General features: G+C 36.7%; 2 protein-coding genes across 11 annotated transcripts in view; one reads left to right on the plus strand and one right to left on the minus strand.

The window, feature by feature from the left end:
- Positions 1-318: 318 nt before the first annotated feature.
- Positions 319-11,894, minus strand: Liprin-beta (liprin-beta 1). Of its 8 annotated transcripts, none has more exons than XM_018515234.1 (13): positions 11,715-11,779; positions 10,776-10,841; positions 10,409-10,480; positions 7,790-7,928; positions 7,001-7,158; positions 3,612-3,773; positions 3,418-3,549; positions 3,136-3,307; positions 2,367-2,659; positions 2,060-2,236; positions 1,410-1,781; positions 1,080-1,281; positions 319-621 (listed from the first exon to the last, which is right to left on the minus strand). In XM_018515234.1, the coding sequence occupies exons 4-12, from the start codon at positions 7,917-7,919 to the stop codon at positions 1,123-1,125; spliced, it is 1,755 nt and encodes a 584-aa protein (XP_018370736.1). In that variant the 5' UTR covers positions 7,920-7,928; positions 10,409-10,480; positions 10,776-10,841; positions 11,715-11,779; the 3' UTR covers positions 319-621; positions 1,080-1,122. The 8 variants fall into 8 exon arrangements, with proteins under 8 accessions (XP_018370736.1, XP_018370732.1, XP_018370734.1 ...); XM_018515230.1 differs by lacking the exons at positions 7,001-7,158; positions 7,790-7,928; positions 10,409-10,480; positions 10,776-10,841; positions 11,715-11,779 and adding exons at positions 3,945-4,299; positions 4,399-4,547; positions 4,906-5,120; positions 5,780-5,963; positions 6,033-6,338 and having other exon boundaries at positions 1,100-1,281; XM_018515232.1 differs by lacking the exons at positions 7,001-7,158; positions 7,790-7,928; positions 10,409-10,480; positions 10,776-10,841; positions 11,715-11,779 and adding exons at positions 3,945-4,299; positions 4,399-4,547; positions 4,906-5,120; positions 5,780-5,963; positions 6,033-6,337 and having other exon boundaries at positions 1,185-1,281.
- The window catches only part of LOC108766136 (zinc finger protein Pegasus), a 6,650-nt gene continuing 4,807 nt past the window's right edge, over positions 10,412-12,254 (plus strand). For 2 of the 3 annotated variants that reach the window (XM_018515238.1, XM_018515242.1), the window contains exon 1: positions 10,412-10,668. In XM_018515238.1, the coding sequence (XP_018370740.1) occupies positions 10,664-10,668 (5 nt within the window). In that variant the 5' untranslated portion in view covers positions 10,412-10,663. Of the gene's footprint in view, positions 10,669-11,945; positions 12,041-12,254 lie in introns of those variants that run through there. The other variant, XM_018515240.1, reaches the window with a different exon arrangement.

Genomic DNA, 12,254 nt, shown 5'->3' on the forward strand with positions numbered 1-12,254 from the left:
TTAACAAAATAATTAACAAAATTATTAATAAGGCTGATTGGAAAAAATTAATATATAATTATATAAACATTTTTTTATGATATAAAAAATGTAAAAGTTACAATTACTTTTACACTTAAGACACAGATGTGTCACATAAAAATAAATTCCATTTTTTTCTAAGAAATAAAAATACATAACACAATTGATTGGATGATATATTGTTCTTACACAAGAGCTAAAAGTGAACAAAGAAATATGGAGAATAAGTATAAATTTAATATTTATTTTCAATTTATGGTATACCTATATAATACCTATACATAATTTAATGATTCGTAGTAAAAATATTTATTGTCTGTAAAGCTGTTAATTTTTATCAAATTTTTTAGTTGACGGCGTTAATGAAACTTTGGCGGTGTCAGAGTTAGCTCTCGTTTATGCAACTTATCAAAATGCACATTTCGATGTGGTTATGTACTTTACGATACGGATAATCTGGTCCCAGGTGATTCTGGTGTGTCTTCGCGCATTGTCTTAGGAGTTGGATATGTATATATCCATTGTTTTAATATTAAAATAGGTCCTTTCATCTACTTCATATGCAACCTATAATTCTTCTTTGCCCAGTATCCTCCAAGTCTAAAAGGGATATTATGTCTTTTAAGTATAAAAAATTAAAATATAGAAAATAAACAATATTCGAAATGGCTGATAATAGCGCTATATAGGATTCGATGTTTTCATGAAAAGCTTTTGATAAAAAGACAAAGTATGAATTATAATGAAGAAATGAATGAAAATTGGTAATAATATAAGCAATATCGATGTAAAAGAGAGTTACATGATATAAGCTAATTGAATTTTAATTTACAATCCGATATATGATATATTTCATATGAATATATATAATATATATATATATATATATATATAATATATAATAATCTATAATCTTTATATGTCGTTTATACTCAAGATGAAGTATTTAACAAAAAATAGGTTTTTCTAGAAATAAAAATATGATGTACATAATTTATAAAAGTATAATTTTACGATCATAATACGATCATTAATATCATTAGTCGAGTTAGACTTACAAGTTAGTTTAGATGATTACCCGAATGAAGCTTTAAATTGTGGTTAGAATGTGGGTGAGTTCAAGTTAGGACTGCCCGGTGTTGACGAGGGCGTTGATGGGGTACCTGGTGGTGACGCTTCCAATGGACAAACCAAATTGCCGAAATCCATCTCGTTTTTACTCTTCTTGCGTTTCAGTGTGAATTGAGATTTCTTTGGTACCTGGATAAAATATAATAATTATTTACTGTCAAAAAGTATTAATATCATGATAAGATAGGTATAAGAAATAATTACAAGGTTGCAAGAACTTTTATCGTATTCTTTAGCATGAGATAAATATAATGCACCTTTAATCTAGCGGTAAGCGTCAATGGAACAAATCCGAAAGTGCTCTCTATCTCTCGCTTTTGTTGAACTACCTCTCTGCCAAGAATCTGATTAAAATGCGTTGTTAAGTGTCTACGAAGTAGAGTTTTTGCCGGTGGAATGCTGAGCAACGTGGCAAGCAGTTCGGAAGTAAATCGACCTTCATGAATAATCAAACCGCCATGAACACCGGAACCGCGCATGTTCGGTGCGTACTCTGCAAGATCCACGACTCGTAGCCATTCCATCACACGATGATTCGTCCAGAGACTTACATTCGTACCATCGGCACCGTTCCCAGTCATAGATCTTCTCTCCAAATTGTCAAACTCGAAACTTAAATCTCGTAAAACCTACACGATTTGTATCTCGTTTTAAATATTGACTCCAAATTTATAGTTGATATCCCGTAGAACACAAACTAATAGTAATATTACATCAGTATTATAATTTCTCACTCAATGATATAAATATATGATATAACACATATTGTACATAATAGTTATATTGGTTATATTGTTGAGAAGAAAATTATAATATTGATATTACTATTAGTTTGTGTTCTGCGGACAATATCAGGTAACTCTGAATATTATAAGCTTACACTATTAATCATCACATAGTAAAGTACCTGAATTCCACGTCTTAAACTGGCGGCGTGCAACTGTGCAGTCACTCCAAGGTTTAAGAGATCCTCTGTGGTCAATCTATGTAAAACTCTACCATCGATCTTGGCAATGTGGAAAGCTTCCTTGTGCTGTGGCAATCCGATATCGTCTAGCCACCGTAACACGGCTGCATTATCCATCTGAGAGATATTAAAAAAGATCTTTATTCTCAAAGAGATTTTCTCATCTAAGAAAATCTGAGAATGAAGATACTTCATTCTCTCTGATACTTCAGAGGTAACTCGATGAAATTATAATAACGATTGCAACCTTGTGAGAACCGAGAAATCCAGCGCCGTTGCTTCGCTCCGATTCGATGGCATAGAGTAATTTTTTCCTGTGTAGAGTGTTCTTTATGTCGAGCTCTTTCTCTAGTTGAACCTGTGTGGCGTCGAGCAGTTTCAATCCAGTGGCACCCCATCGTCTCAACTCACCGGCGTAACATTCCAGACCAAGATGAGCCAACCAATCACTGACCTCTTCCATACTGAGTTCTGCGAGAGGCTTCGGTGGTAATAATTCTTGCACACTCACCTCACTAATTACGATTTTCGGTTCTTCCGCTACAATGATAATGTTTGTTTATAAAATCATACACGGCATTAGTTATGAATGTTAAATAATTATATGCATAGTGATCCTTTGCAAGATACTGCATTAAATTCGAGATTCTTTGTGGCAATTTTACTCGTATATAATTCTTCATAATTTTCTTATCAAAGCATTATACATAATTATAATCAGTAAACTATATTTTGACTCCATAAAATTCCACAAAGTGATCAAATTATCAAAATTAAAATAAAGAGGAAGCACAATATTTATATGTTTATAAAAATTTAAACTATGAAGGCTTAAAGAATATATTAAATAATGTCCGAATGCATGCGCATCAGCTATGAGTGATTTGCAAGCGAAGTTACTTTTTCAATTAATCGCAACATGCTGTTACTCGAGTCAATTAATACTGAGATAACGTGTTCATCGTTAAAAATATTTTAGCGTGACACCGCATGCTTAGATAAAGATCGATCGGAACCTAGAATAGGAGCGGACAGACATCTCGCAGAGACTCCCCTAACAGCCAAGGGTACCGTCGTATGCGCTCCCGTGACTAAATTTGGAACCTTACCAAATACAACGCCTTTCTTGGATGTCGGTGGCCTGGGAAGACTACTATATTGACCCGTATGTCTGCTGAATCTTTCACCCTGTAGACATAAAACTGCTCAGTAAATTTTATCACGGTATCCTGTATCTATAATAACACAGAATTTAATATATTATAGAATATATTAACTGTGTTAAAATATGTACTAACATTCGATAAAGGACTTGTACTGCGCAGCGATAGATTTTCGTGCTCCAAACTGGCTTGTCTGAGTTTCATTTCGGACAAGGAGGTAAGAAGTTCCAATTTCTGCGTCTCCAAAGCGCTTCTTGATAAAACTTCCTATAAAAACAAACAAGCACGTAAAGCTCTAAAACGATGAATAACATCACGAGATAGTTTACCTTCTGTAACGCTTCTTCCATCTGTCTCAAAGTATCTTTCTTTTCCTGAAGTAAGCTCTCCAGTTCTTGAATCTTATTCGATTGTGCGTCAACCTGTTCAGACAAAACTGATACTTCCATATGTAATGCTCCACGTTCACTTTCCAACTTTCTCAATCGTTCCTGAAAAATAAATCAATAAAATAATCATTAATACTCTTTACTAATAAAAAATTTCGTTATTTTGAAATATAATGTAAATATTATATTATTAGAATAAGGATTAAGGAAAAATTCGCATTTATGATGCCACACAGTCGAAAGTTTTATTGAAACTTTTTTTACACAGTATACCTCGGTCTTGCTATGATAATTATTTAGGCACATATTGCTTCCGCAATGAAATTGTTGCAGTGAGCAGTAATGGTGCGATCTCTCCCTCTCATGGCAAAGCAGATCGTTATGAGACATAGCTCTTTGATCGCGGTCCACTCTACTGCGGAATCTGCGTCGCCTTCTGTCCAAAGAACCGACACATCTTCCCGACGAGTTTGCCGGCAGAGATGTTGTACTGTTCGTCCTGTTACCTGCGTGTATTTCTCGCTCTTTCGAGAATATCGGATCTTGTTGTACGTGACAAACATGTGGATAATGAGCGACACTTCTCGCATGTTCCTTAACAGCGTGATGCGCGAGGTCGCTAGAAATGCTGTCGGTTTGCAAGAATCGATAATTTTTTAGAATTTATTAAAGATATTTGTATTTCTCGAGCAATATAAAAAAGTTAGGATTCTATATAAACAGTAACCTTGAACACGGCATCGTACAGAGAGACGGGAAACTCCCCAGATGCGCAGTCGACGCCGGGCAGATATTAGCCATACCGCTGGATACTGCACAGATATTAGGCATACTGCCTTGAAGCGCTATCATCTTAGCATACCCGAGTAAGCAAGCCTACAACGATATTATCAGTATCTCACGACGAAAGATATTTTATTTATATTTTTCATATAATCATATTTTACTAATTGGGATATACAGTCTTGGCCATAAGTTCAAAGAATCCTCAATTTATTGCAATTTTTTCTTAGAAAAGGCGACAATAAGAAGGACTGATAAAAATATTAAAATTATTATAAAGATAAATATTATTTTTCAATAAAACTATTTTTTAAATTTATTTTTCGTTACATATAAAAAATTGACATTAATTTGTGGGGGTTCTTTATATTTATGATCAATACTATATAAATATGATATTCCTTATCCAAATATGACTTTTTTTAATTCGATTTCTCTATCTTAGATCTACCTGACACAAACACTCCTGCGATCGGTAAGCTGTCTGGCAAGCGATTGTCGGTTCGGATAGGTCTGTTTTGCTATCCTGCGAATAATCCTCGACGTACTCGTCACCTACGTCGGAGTTGGTCGACGTGCCCGACGAATCGTAGCCCTCTGAGGGCGTCCATCGACTGTTCCAACGTTTTATAGTCGACGCCGCGTCGGACGAGTCCGACTGAGAATCTGAATTTAGATACGTTTGAAGCTTTTTTTAATTCACGCACATGAAAGGTTCAAGAGGTTCCTTCCATCGACAGTATCGCAATGAATTTTCTAAGATTATAACGCGCTCCGATCTATTTTTCGCATGGTGACCTCGACTAAAGTTTATTTTATCAGATTGAAACAATAATCGATCCCGTGTACTATACTCGTACTCGAGATTATGAGTCAATGAACGTATGTGCCTTCGGCGGTCAACTACGGCCGGCGCGTTCCGTAGTTAAGGCAATCTATTTCGAGCATGCCATTTATTCGAGCACCATCAAAAGCATAACTTCGGTGCACTGGCCAGCCAAAGTGAGCTAGCCAACCACACGATTTTAGTACCGAAACACGACGAGTCCCGCAAACTCGTCTGTCGGACGTCTGCCAAGTTATATCGTGCCGTTTAATCGAAATCGTTCGAGTATCATGGCTTTGCTTTCGCGAAAGTCATAAACCGTAGAAATATGTAGCTTTCACATTCGATTGAAAATACAAAATTGACCTACTCGAGACGTACTTTGATTCGGGCGATATCGGAAGATAAGTTCCGATTTAATCAGATACTATTGTCGCTTTAATTTTTCAATTTTGTATGCTGACATCACGCGGGATGGGAAAAAGGGTTGAAGAGAAACCTTTCGCTTGTCCTTTGTCCTCTTCTTCCATTATGGGAGTGAGATCCTTCCGTTCTCCAATGATACCGTCGCTCCAGGTGTTCTCCATGATAAATTTTATGCTGTACGTTTTATTTCACTGAATTATTGCGTTTGCTTTCTAGTCGTGCTGACAATCAATATGAAACACATTACGGTCTTACGCCTGGTCCAGTGAAAGATGTATTAACGTCAGAATACTTTTTCCAATAAAAATCACATTTCCATCACTTACTTTCTCTCACGACGTCTATTATAATAGACACTTGGTATGACGTTGTCAGATACCGTGCATCGTGCAAAGTGCATTCAGGATTCTGATATCGGCAGGTTTGTACACAATCGAACGTTATCTCGGTGAAGTGCACTCTCGCGTTACCAGCCGCGACATCGTCTCCGCCGAAACTAAAATTAACGCCATGAAATCCTTCGAGAAGAGCGGGAGGGAGCTCGCAAAAGAGAAAGAAGGAGAGAGAGGAGCAATTTATAAATAGATTAATGTACTCTCTTCTCGTTACCTATGACGATCGCAACCATTAGACGATTCTCGTTATCATTAGCTATTTAAATTGCATAAAAAATAAGGTGATAAAAATGTAACTACAAAAATGTAATTATAAAAAAATTATTTTCGTCTTGTTTTATATATATATATATATATATATATATATATATATATATACATGGAAATTATTGTCAATTATATACTTACTTTTGTAGGCAAGAGAGAAATTCTACTGACAATATATATTCACATAACACACGCATAGTTACGAAAACAATGGCAATTAAAACCAAAAGTAGATTCTTAAATCATGGCTGATTTCGACCGCTGTCGATCGACATCAAGTCCGTGATTACGTTCCAATGATTACAAAGTCAAACGTCCGGATATACGCGCGGACATACGTGACCGATGTACATCACGGTGATTAAACACGCGTGCGAACACGTGCGTACCGACGCACCGCGTGTACCGGATGCGAACGCGGCTCCGGATGCACGAGGCGGACACCACACGTGTTCCTCGCACGACATCCGAGTCGATCACGAGACGAATTGTTCCCATTTCCGGAACGTGTCATCTTGAAAAGCGGAAGGACAACATTTTAAGGAGATGACGCTCATCCTTCGGTCGTAGACGAGTGTGCGAGTAGCATAAAATCGACGGGGACAGAGATCGCTATCTGTTTGTTAGCTTACCGGCTGCATCCACGCCAAGAGGATGTTCTGAGTGACGTCATCGGGCGGCGGGGGTGGCATCGGTGCGCCCTTTATCGCAGTCACGAGATTCCTTGCCGCCTCTTTCACCGAGTTCTTCCACTCCGAACTACTCTCGGCCGAACTTTCGGCACAAGCACCTGCAAATGTATTTATAATATAATGATTGCGCAGAAAGTGATCACAATATCATTCGAATGTCATCCGAATGTCATTCAAGACTAGGATAAGATTATAGGCTTATGAGATATGCGATCTATTATACTTTAAGTGAGCCCAGAATTTCAATCAAGAAGAAACAGAAATTATTTATTTTTACACAAAATATTATTAAAATATTTGTATTAAAATCAGCGCCTTCGAGAATTTTCAGCGAATTTTCTCACATATAAGGTGTAAGTCACAAATTGAGCGATAAGCGGTTAATTTTTCATCATAAAAATTTTCACAATTAATTTCTTCTTTGACCAAAATTTAGGGGAAAGGAGCAAGAATCCTCCTTCCTCCCTTGTGGAAACCCAAGTGTTAAATATATACATCAAACGGACATCACAAATTATGGGTTTGCCTGATTTTTAAAATGAATATTTTTATATCTCTTTTTAATGGCATAAAACAAAATCTATAGTATTTATCTCCCTATTTGTCTTTTATAATATATCGCATTGATAAAGTATTTACAAAATACAGAATCCTCAAATATATCCATATAAATGATACATTAAAATCTATTACATCCATATTTGATATGTGCACAAGTAACATTTGTACCAGAAATAATGTCGTCCATCTGGAGCAACGCGGCCTCCAGCATCTTGCTGGCCTCGTTCGAACTCTTTCCCAGGAATGTCGATTCGCCCGCCTGCGCCGTCGTGCCGTTTCTCTCCTCACCTTTGCCCATCACTTAACGCTGCAAGAGGAAAAATTATCATTCTTAGCTGTTGATATTTTCACTCCGAATAATTGTTTCCGACACGCCCTGCAAAATTCTTCTTTAAAACTCGATATCTCTATGAATGGAGGTACTTGCTGGATGTTACACGCGAAACGACATGAAAGCTCGATTGCTGATTCATAGGCTTTCCAGACGACGTAAGTGCAACGTCGCGAGGTGCGATGCACTGTAGATATTATTGTGCGACGTTCAGGACTGTTCCATTTAGTCAATAGCATGCGGGTGAGAGAAATTACACAAATGGATTTTAAATTATGTACTCGCATTTTTTTATAATTTTGTTTTTATGACACTTTATATAAAATTGCAATTGTACCTAATAAAAAACGAGATATTTGCTCGAGAAAAATTTATTTAAACAATTTCGAATTGTATTCTATTATATTGTATTCTATTATATTGTTTTTAAATTAATTTATAGCGGAAAATATTTGCAGCGGATTAAAGCAAAAAATTATAGTTCGTAAAAATGGCTTTATAACTTTATTGTTTGCTATATAATTTTTCTAGAGACATCTGTAACAGACAATTGTATAGTAAAAAAGAAGGGATAGTTTTTTTTTATTAAACTGTAGTAAAATCGTAAATTTCTAAAACAATTATTTGCGAAAATATCTTCAATTTTGTAGACATTTTCTAAATTCATTTGCGGGTTATATGTATATCGACGATGACTTTAAAGTTTTTCAAAAAATGGACGTAATCATCTTCAAAATTTAGATACCTCAATTATAAATATATATATAAAAGAGCCAACATAGTTCTAGCCAAAAATAGAGATGTATCGCTTACATCGAGCTCAGAATCCGTCGAGGAGCACTTAACATATGTAAAATGGACATAAATTCTTATCAGTGACAAAGCACATGAATTCGATAATCAATCGAAAAAAAAGATAAAGTGAGATATGTGAGGACCGCAAAACAGGCAAACAGAGAGAGAGAGAGAGAGAGAGAGAGAGAGAGAGAGAGAGAGAGAGAGAGAGAGAGAGAACGATCATTCACTCGGATCTTTACCGTAGCATCTCATGATAAGAATGATCACCGGAGCTCACAGATTATAGTAAAACAATGACAATCGCACAAAGAGATAACACGCATGCAAACGACGATCAACAGGTACTGAAGAGCAACGCCCAACATTCTGCCACCATAACATATACTATGTCACTGTCTCTATCTGTCTCTCTTTCTCTCTCACTCTTCTCGCTCTTTTTCTCCGTCTCCGTTAATACTTCTTCACGAGCACAGCTGCATCAAGCTCAAATAAATCATTTCGCGCCTTTACAAATTATTTATGTGCCTTCTTGGAGCGCTCATTTATAAATTGATATATTAGATAAATATGCATCCAGATAGCCAAATCTGTTAAAAATAGACGTTACAAAGTGCCCATTGTTTGTTTTGTCGGCAGAGTGTCAGCAGAAATATAATAGAATCTATTACACGCAATGGCACTGCAGAAACTGAGCAGAGTTTGCTATTTTGTGTAATGATACATTTAATTTAAATGATCATAAAATGATAGACTCTGTTCGGTTTTTGGTGGCAATCTGCTCAAATTGTTGACAGGTTCAAACTCCAATCTGCTGACAAACTAGGTCTGTCCTCTTTCCATACTCCAGGCCTAAATTTCTTACATAGTTCATTTTTTATCTTTTTTCTTCAATATAAAAAGAAACAAATGCGCTGGCAAGAAGTCCTAGAGCATGGAAACAAAATAGATCTATTGGCATACTTAACATTTTGCTTAATACACAGAGTAGCTATTAAGTACTCTAACAGATTTTAAAAGGTGACTGTTCACCCTAATTCAAGAAAATTTTATATGATCATATATCCGAAATAACTTAGTTTCAAATATCAAGGTGTCAAAGTAGAAGGAAAAATTTTGTTTTTTCTAAAAATTTTAAAAATCATTCAAGTTATTGTAATGGAACTTCAAACATATATAAAGTTTTAGCAAAATAACTCGAATGGTTTTTGAAATTTTTGAAAAAAAAACGAAATTTTTCCTTCAACTTTGATATTTCTTGTATCTCTGAAACTAAGTCGTTTCGAATATATGACCATATAAAGTTTTCATCTTGGATTTTTTATGTAATATATATAGAGTCATCCCTTAAAATCGTTTAGATCATAATAGCCACTTTGAATAACAGGTGAGTCAATAAATAATCTTAATTTTGTTCTAAAAAATTAAGGTATACATTAAGGTTACTTATTGACTCATTCACTACATTACATATACACAGTACATATTACATCGTTATTAACACGATTATGTACGAAATAGATATAAAGAGCAATCACTTAATTTCTTTACTTGTCCATTTATCGATTTATCACAACACATTTTCAAGAAATTAATAAGGACGTAATATATCGAGGGGGGCGTGGGGATAGAAATTATGACGTCTCAGAATTGCAGATTACCTGTTTACGTCAGTCGGGATCCGTCGACTTGCGGATGTTGGCCGCATGTACGATAGGCATCGGTGACACGCACTGAAATACGAGATTAACAAAATTCGTGAGACGATAATCAGTTCGCGCCGACGTCACAAGGACGATTCTCGCTGTCCGCAACGAGGCATAACGGAATTCCGGTCGAGTCTCGCGAGAAGTCAACAAACAACGCAGTTGCACGCAGCGGGGCGCAGTGAAGTGCACCGCGAGCGCGAGTCGGAAATGAGGTGAGGTTAGGTCGGACCGGAGTCGCACTTCACGGAATCGATACGATACGCGACGAGATCCGCGCGTTATCGAGAAACCATTCGACATCATCCTGGATATCACTCACCCGATAACGGTGTTAAAAGGAAATTGCGTCGCTTTTGATGACCCCATTTTCACTCCTCTCATGTTCCTGAGTTAAAATTTACGAGGGTTTTTAATAGTAGGATTTAGTGCCTTCAATCTCACCTTGATGACGCTTTCCAGCAAGAATCAAAAGATACAATTAATATAAATGACACAATGTAACACAGTGAATTATTTATGAGCTCTTGTTATTAAATATTAAACAAAACTTGAAGGTTATGGGTGTTTTCCAGCCAAGAGACACAGATGACAGTAAATGAAACCATTACACCCTTATTGTTGTTTATATGTTAAACAAAAATGAAATGATTACTGTCTTATATATCCCTTGCTGAAAAGCACCATAAATGATCTCTATAAACTTTCTCCTGCTGGAAAGAACCATATATGACGCTTAGATACTAGAATTCTTGATGTTACGTTCCTTTCAAATTATTTTGCCCCAACTTAATATAATTATAAATAATTCCAATTTTGTCCCAGTGACCTTTCTTGATTAAATATCTATTTTTTATTTTTAAATTATTGTACACTTCTTAGATTTAAAGTAAAAAAAGTAGATATATGTTAGTTCAGTGTTCAATAAAAGTGAGAAGGAAAGTTAAGAAAATTCTAATGCAGCATGATGTAGCAATAAAACAAACTTATGTAATAATTCACATAGGTGGATTAGGTGTATGCATGAACAGATAGATAGATAAATAGATAACTTTATTTATCTATCTTGCGCTCTAGGATTAATCCTTTCAAACGTTCAAGCAAATACCATAACAATGCGCTAAACAAACATTTACAATAACAAATCAATAACACTATAAAACAATAAGAAAATTACAAAAGAAAAATGAGTATATAAAAAAATATGTTAGGGAACAGCAATGTGAATCGAGGAAATATCCGAAATATCGCGAAACATCACCATCTATTGCGCGTAAACACGACAGGCGAGATAACGACATATGACGTTTGACAGGTCAGGAGTTGAAATTACGCGCGCGATACCATGATACCAACCTCGGATCGCGCGGTGAGGTTAGGTTCGCGCGAAGGAGTTGCGCGCGCGACCTCGATCGCGAGGTCGGCGTGAACTGTGAAGTTCGCCGAGGTTCGCGCGTCGCGATTCCCGCATCGGCGTCGGCGCGGTATCAGGGTATCACGCGGTATCCGTCAATCGGCGAGCTACGGAGCGGATCCGCGTCGTCGTCGTGGACGTCGGCGACGCGGTTGGTAGCAGTGTCGATATCGGTGAGCAAGAGAAGTGCCGTACGGACACCTCGCGCTTCCGTTACATTTTATTTGTGTGTGGCCGTGCGCGGGTATCGCGGGGAGGAAACGGAGGGGAGAGAGAGAGAGAGAGAGAGAGAGAGAGAGAAAATAGAGTGAGAAGAAAAATAAGTGTCGGGGAGATGCGTGTGTTGCGGCAGCGATCGAGCGATCGTGAGACGTGAGTGTCGGGCGG

Source organism: Trachymyrmex cornetzi, unplaced genomic scaffold (genome assembly GCF_001594075.2).
Source record: "Trachymyrmex cornetzi isolate Tcor2-1 unplaced genomic scaffold, Tcor1.1 scaffold57, whole genome shotgun sequence".
Lineage (NCBI taxonomy): Eukaryota > Metazoa > Arthropoda > Insecta > Hymenoptera > Formicidae > Trachymyrmex > Trachymyrmex cornetzi.

What these genes read in the sequence shown, in the direction of transcription:
- Liprin-beta (XM_018515230.1), bottom strand. Translation starts at nt 5,867, where the DNA reads ATGGAGAACACCTGGAGCGACGGTATCATTGGAGAACGGAAGGATCTC. An exon ending in CGCAGGAGTGTTTGTGTCAG is followed by an intron (nt 4,548 to 4,905) that starts GTAGATCTAAGA and finishes ATATCGTTGTAG; the next exon opens with GCTTGCTTACTCGGGTATGC. An exon ending in GTTTAAGACGTGGAATTCAG is followed by an intron (nt 1,782 to 2,059) that starts GTACTTTACTAT and finishes CAAATCGTGTAG; the next exon opens with GTTTTACGAGATTTAAGTTT.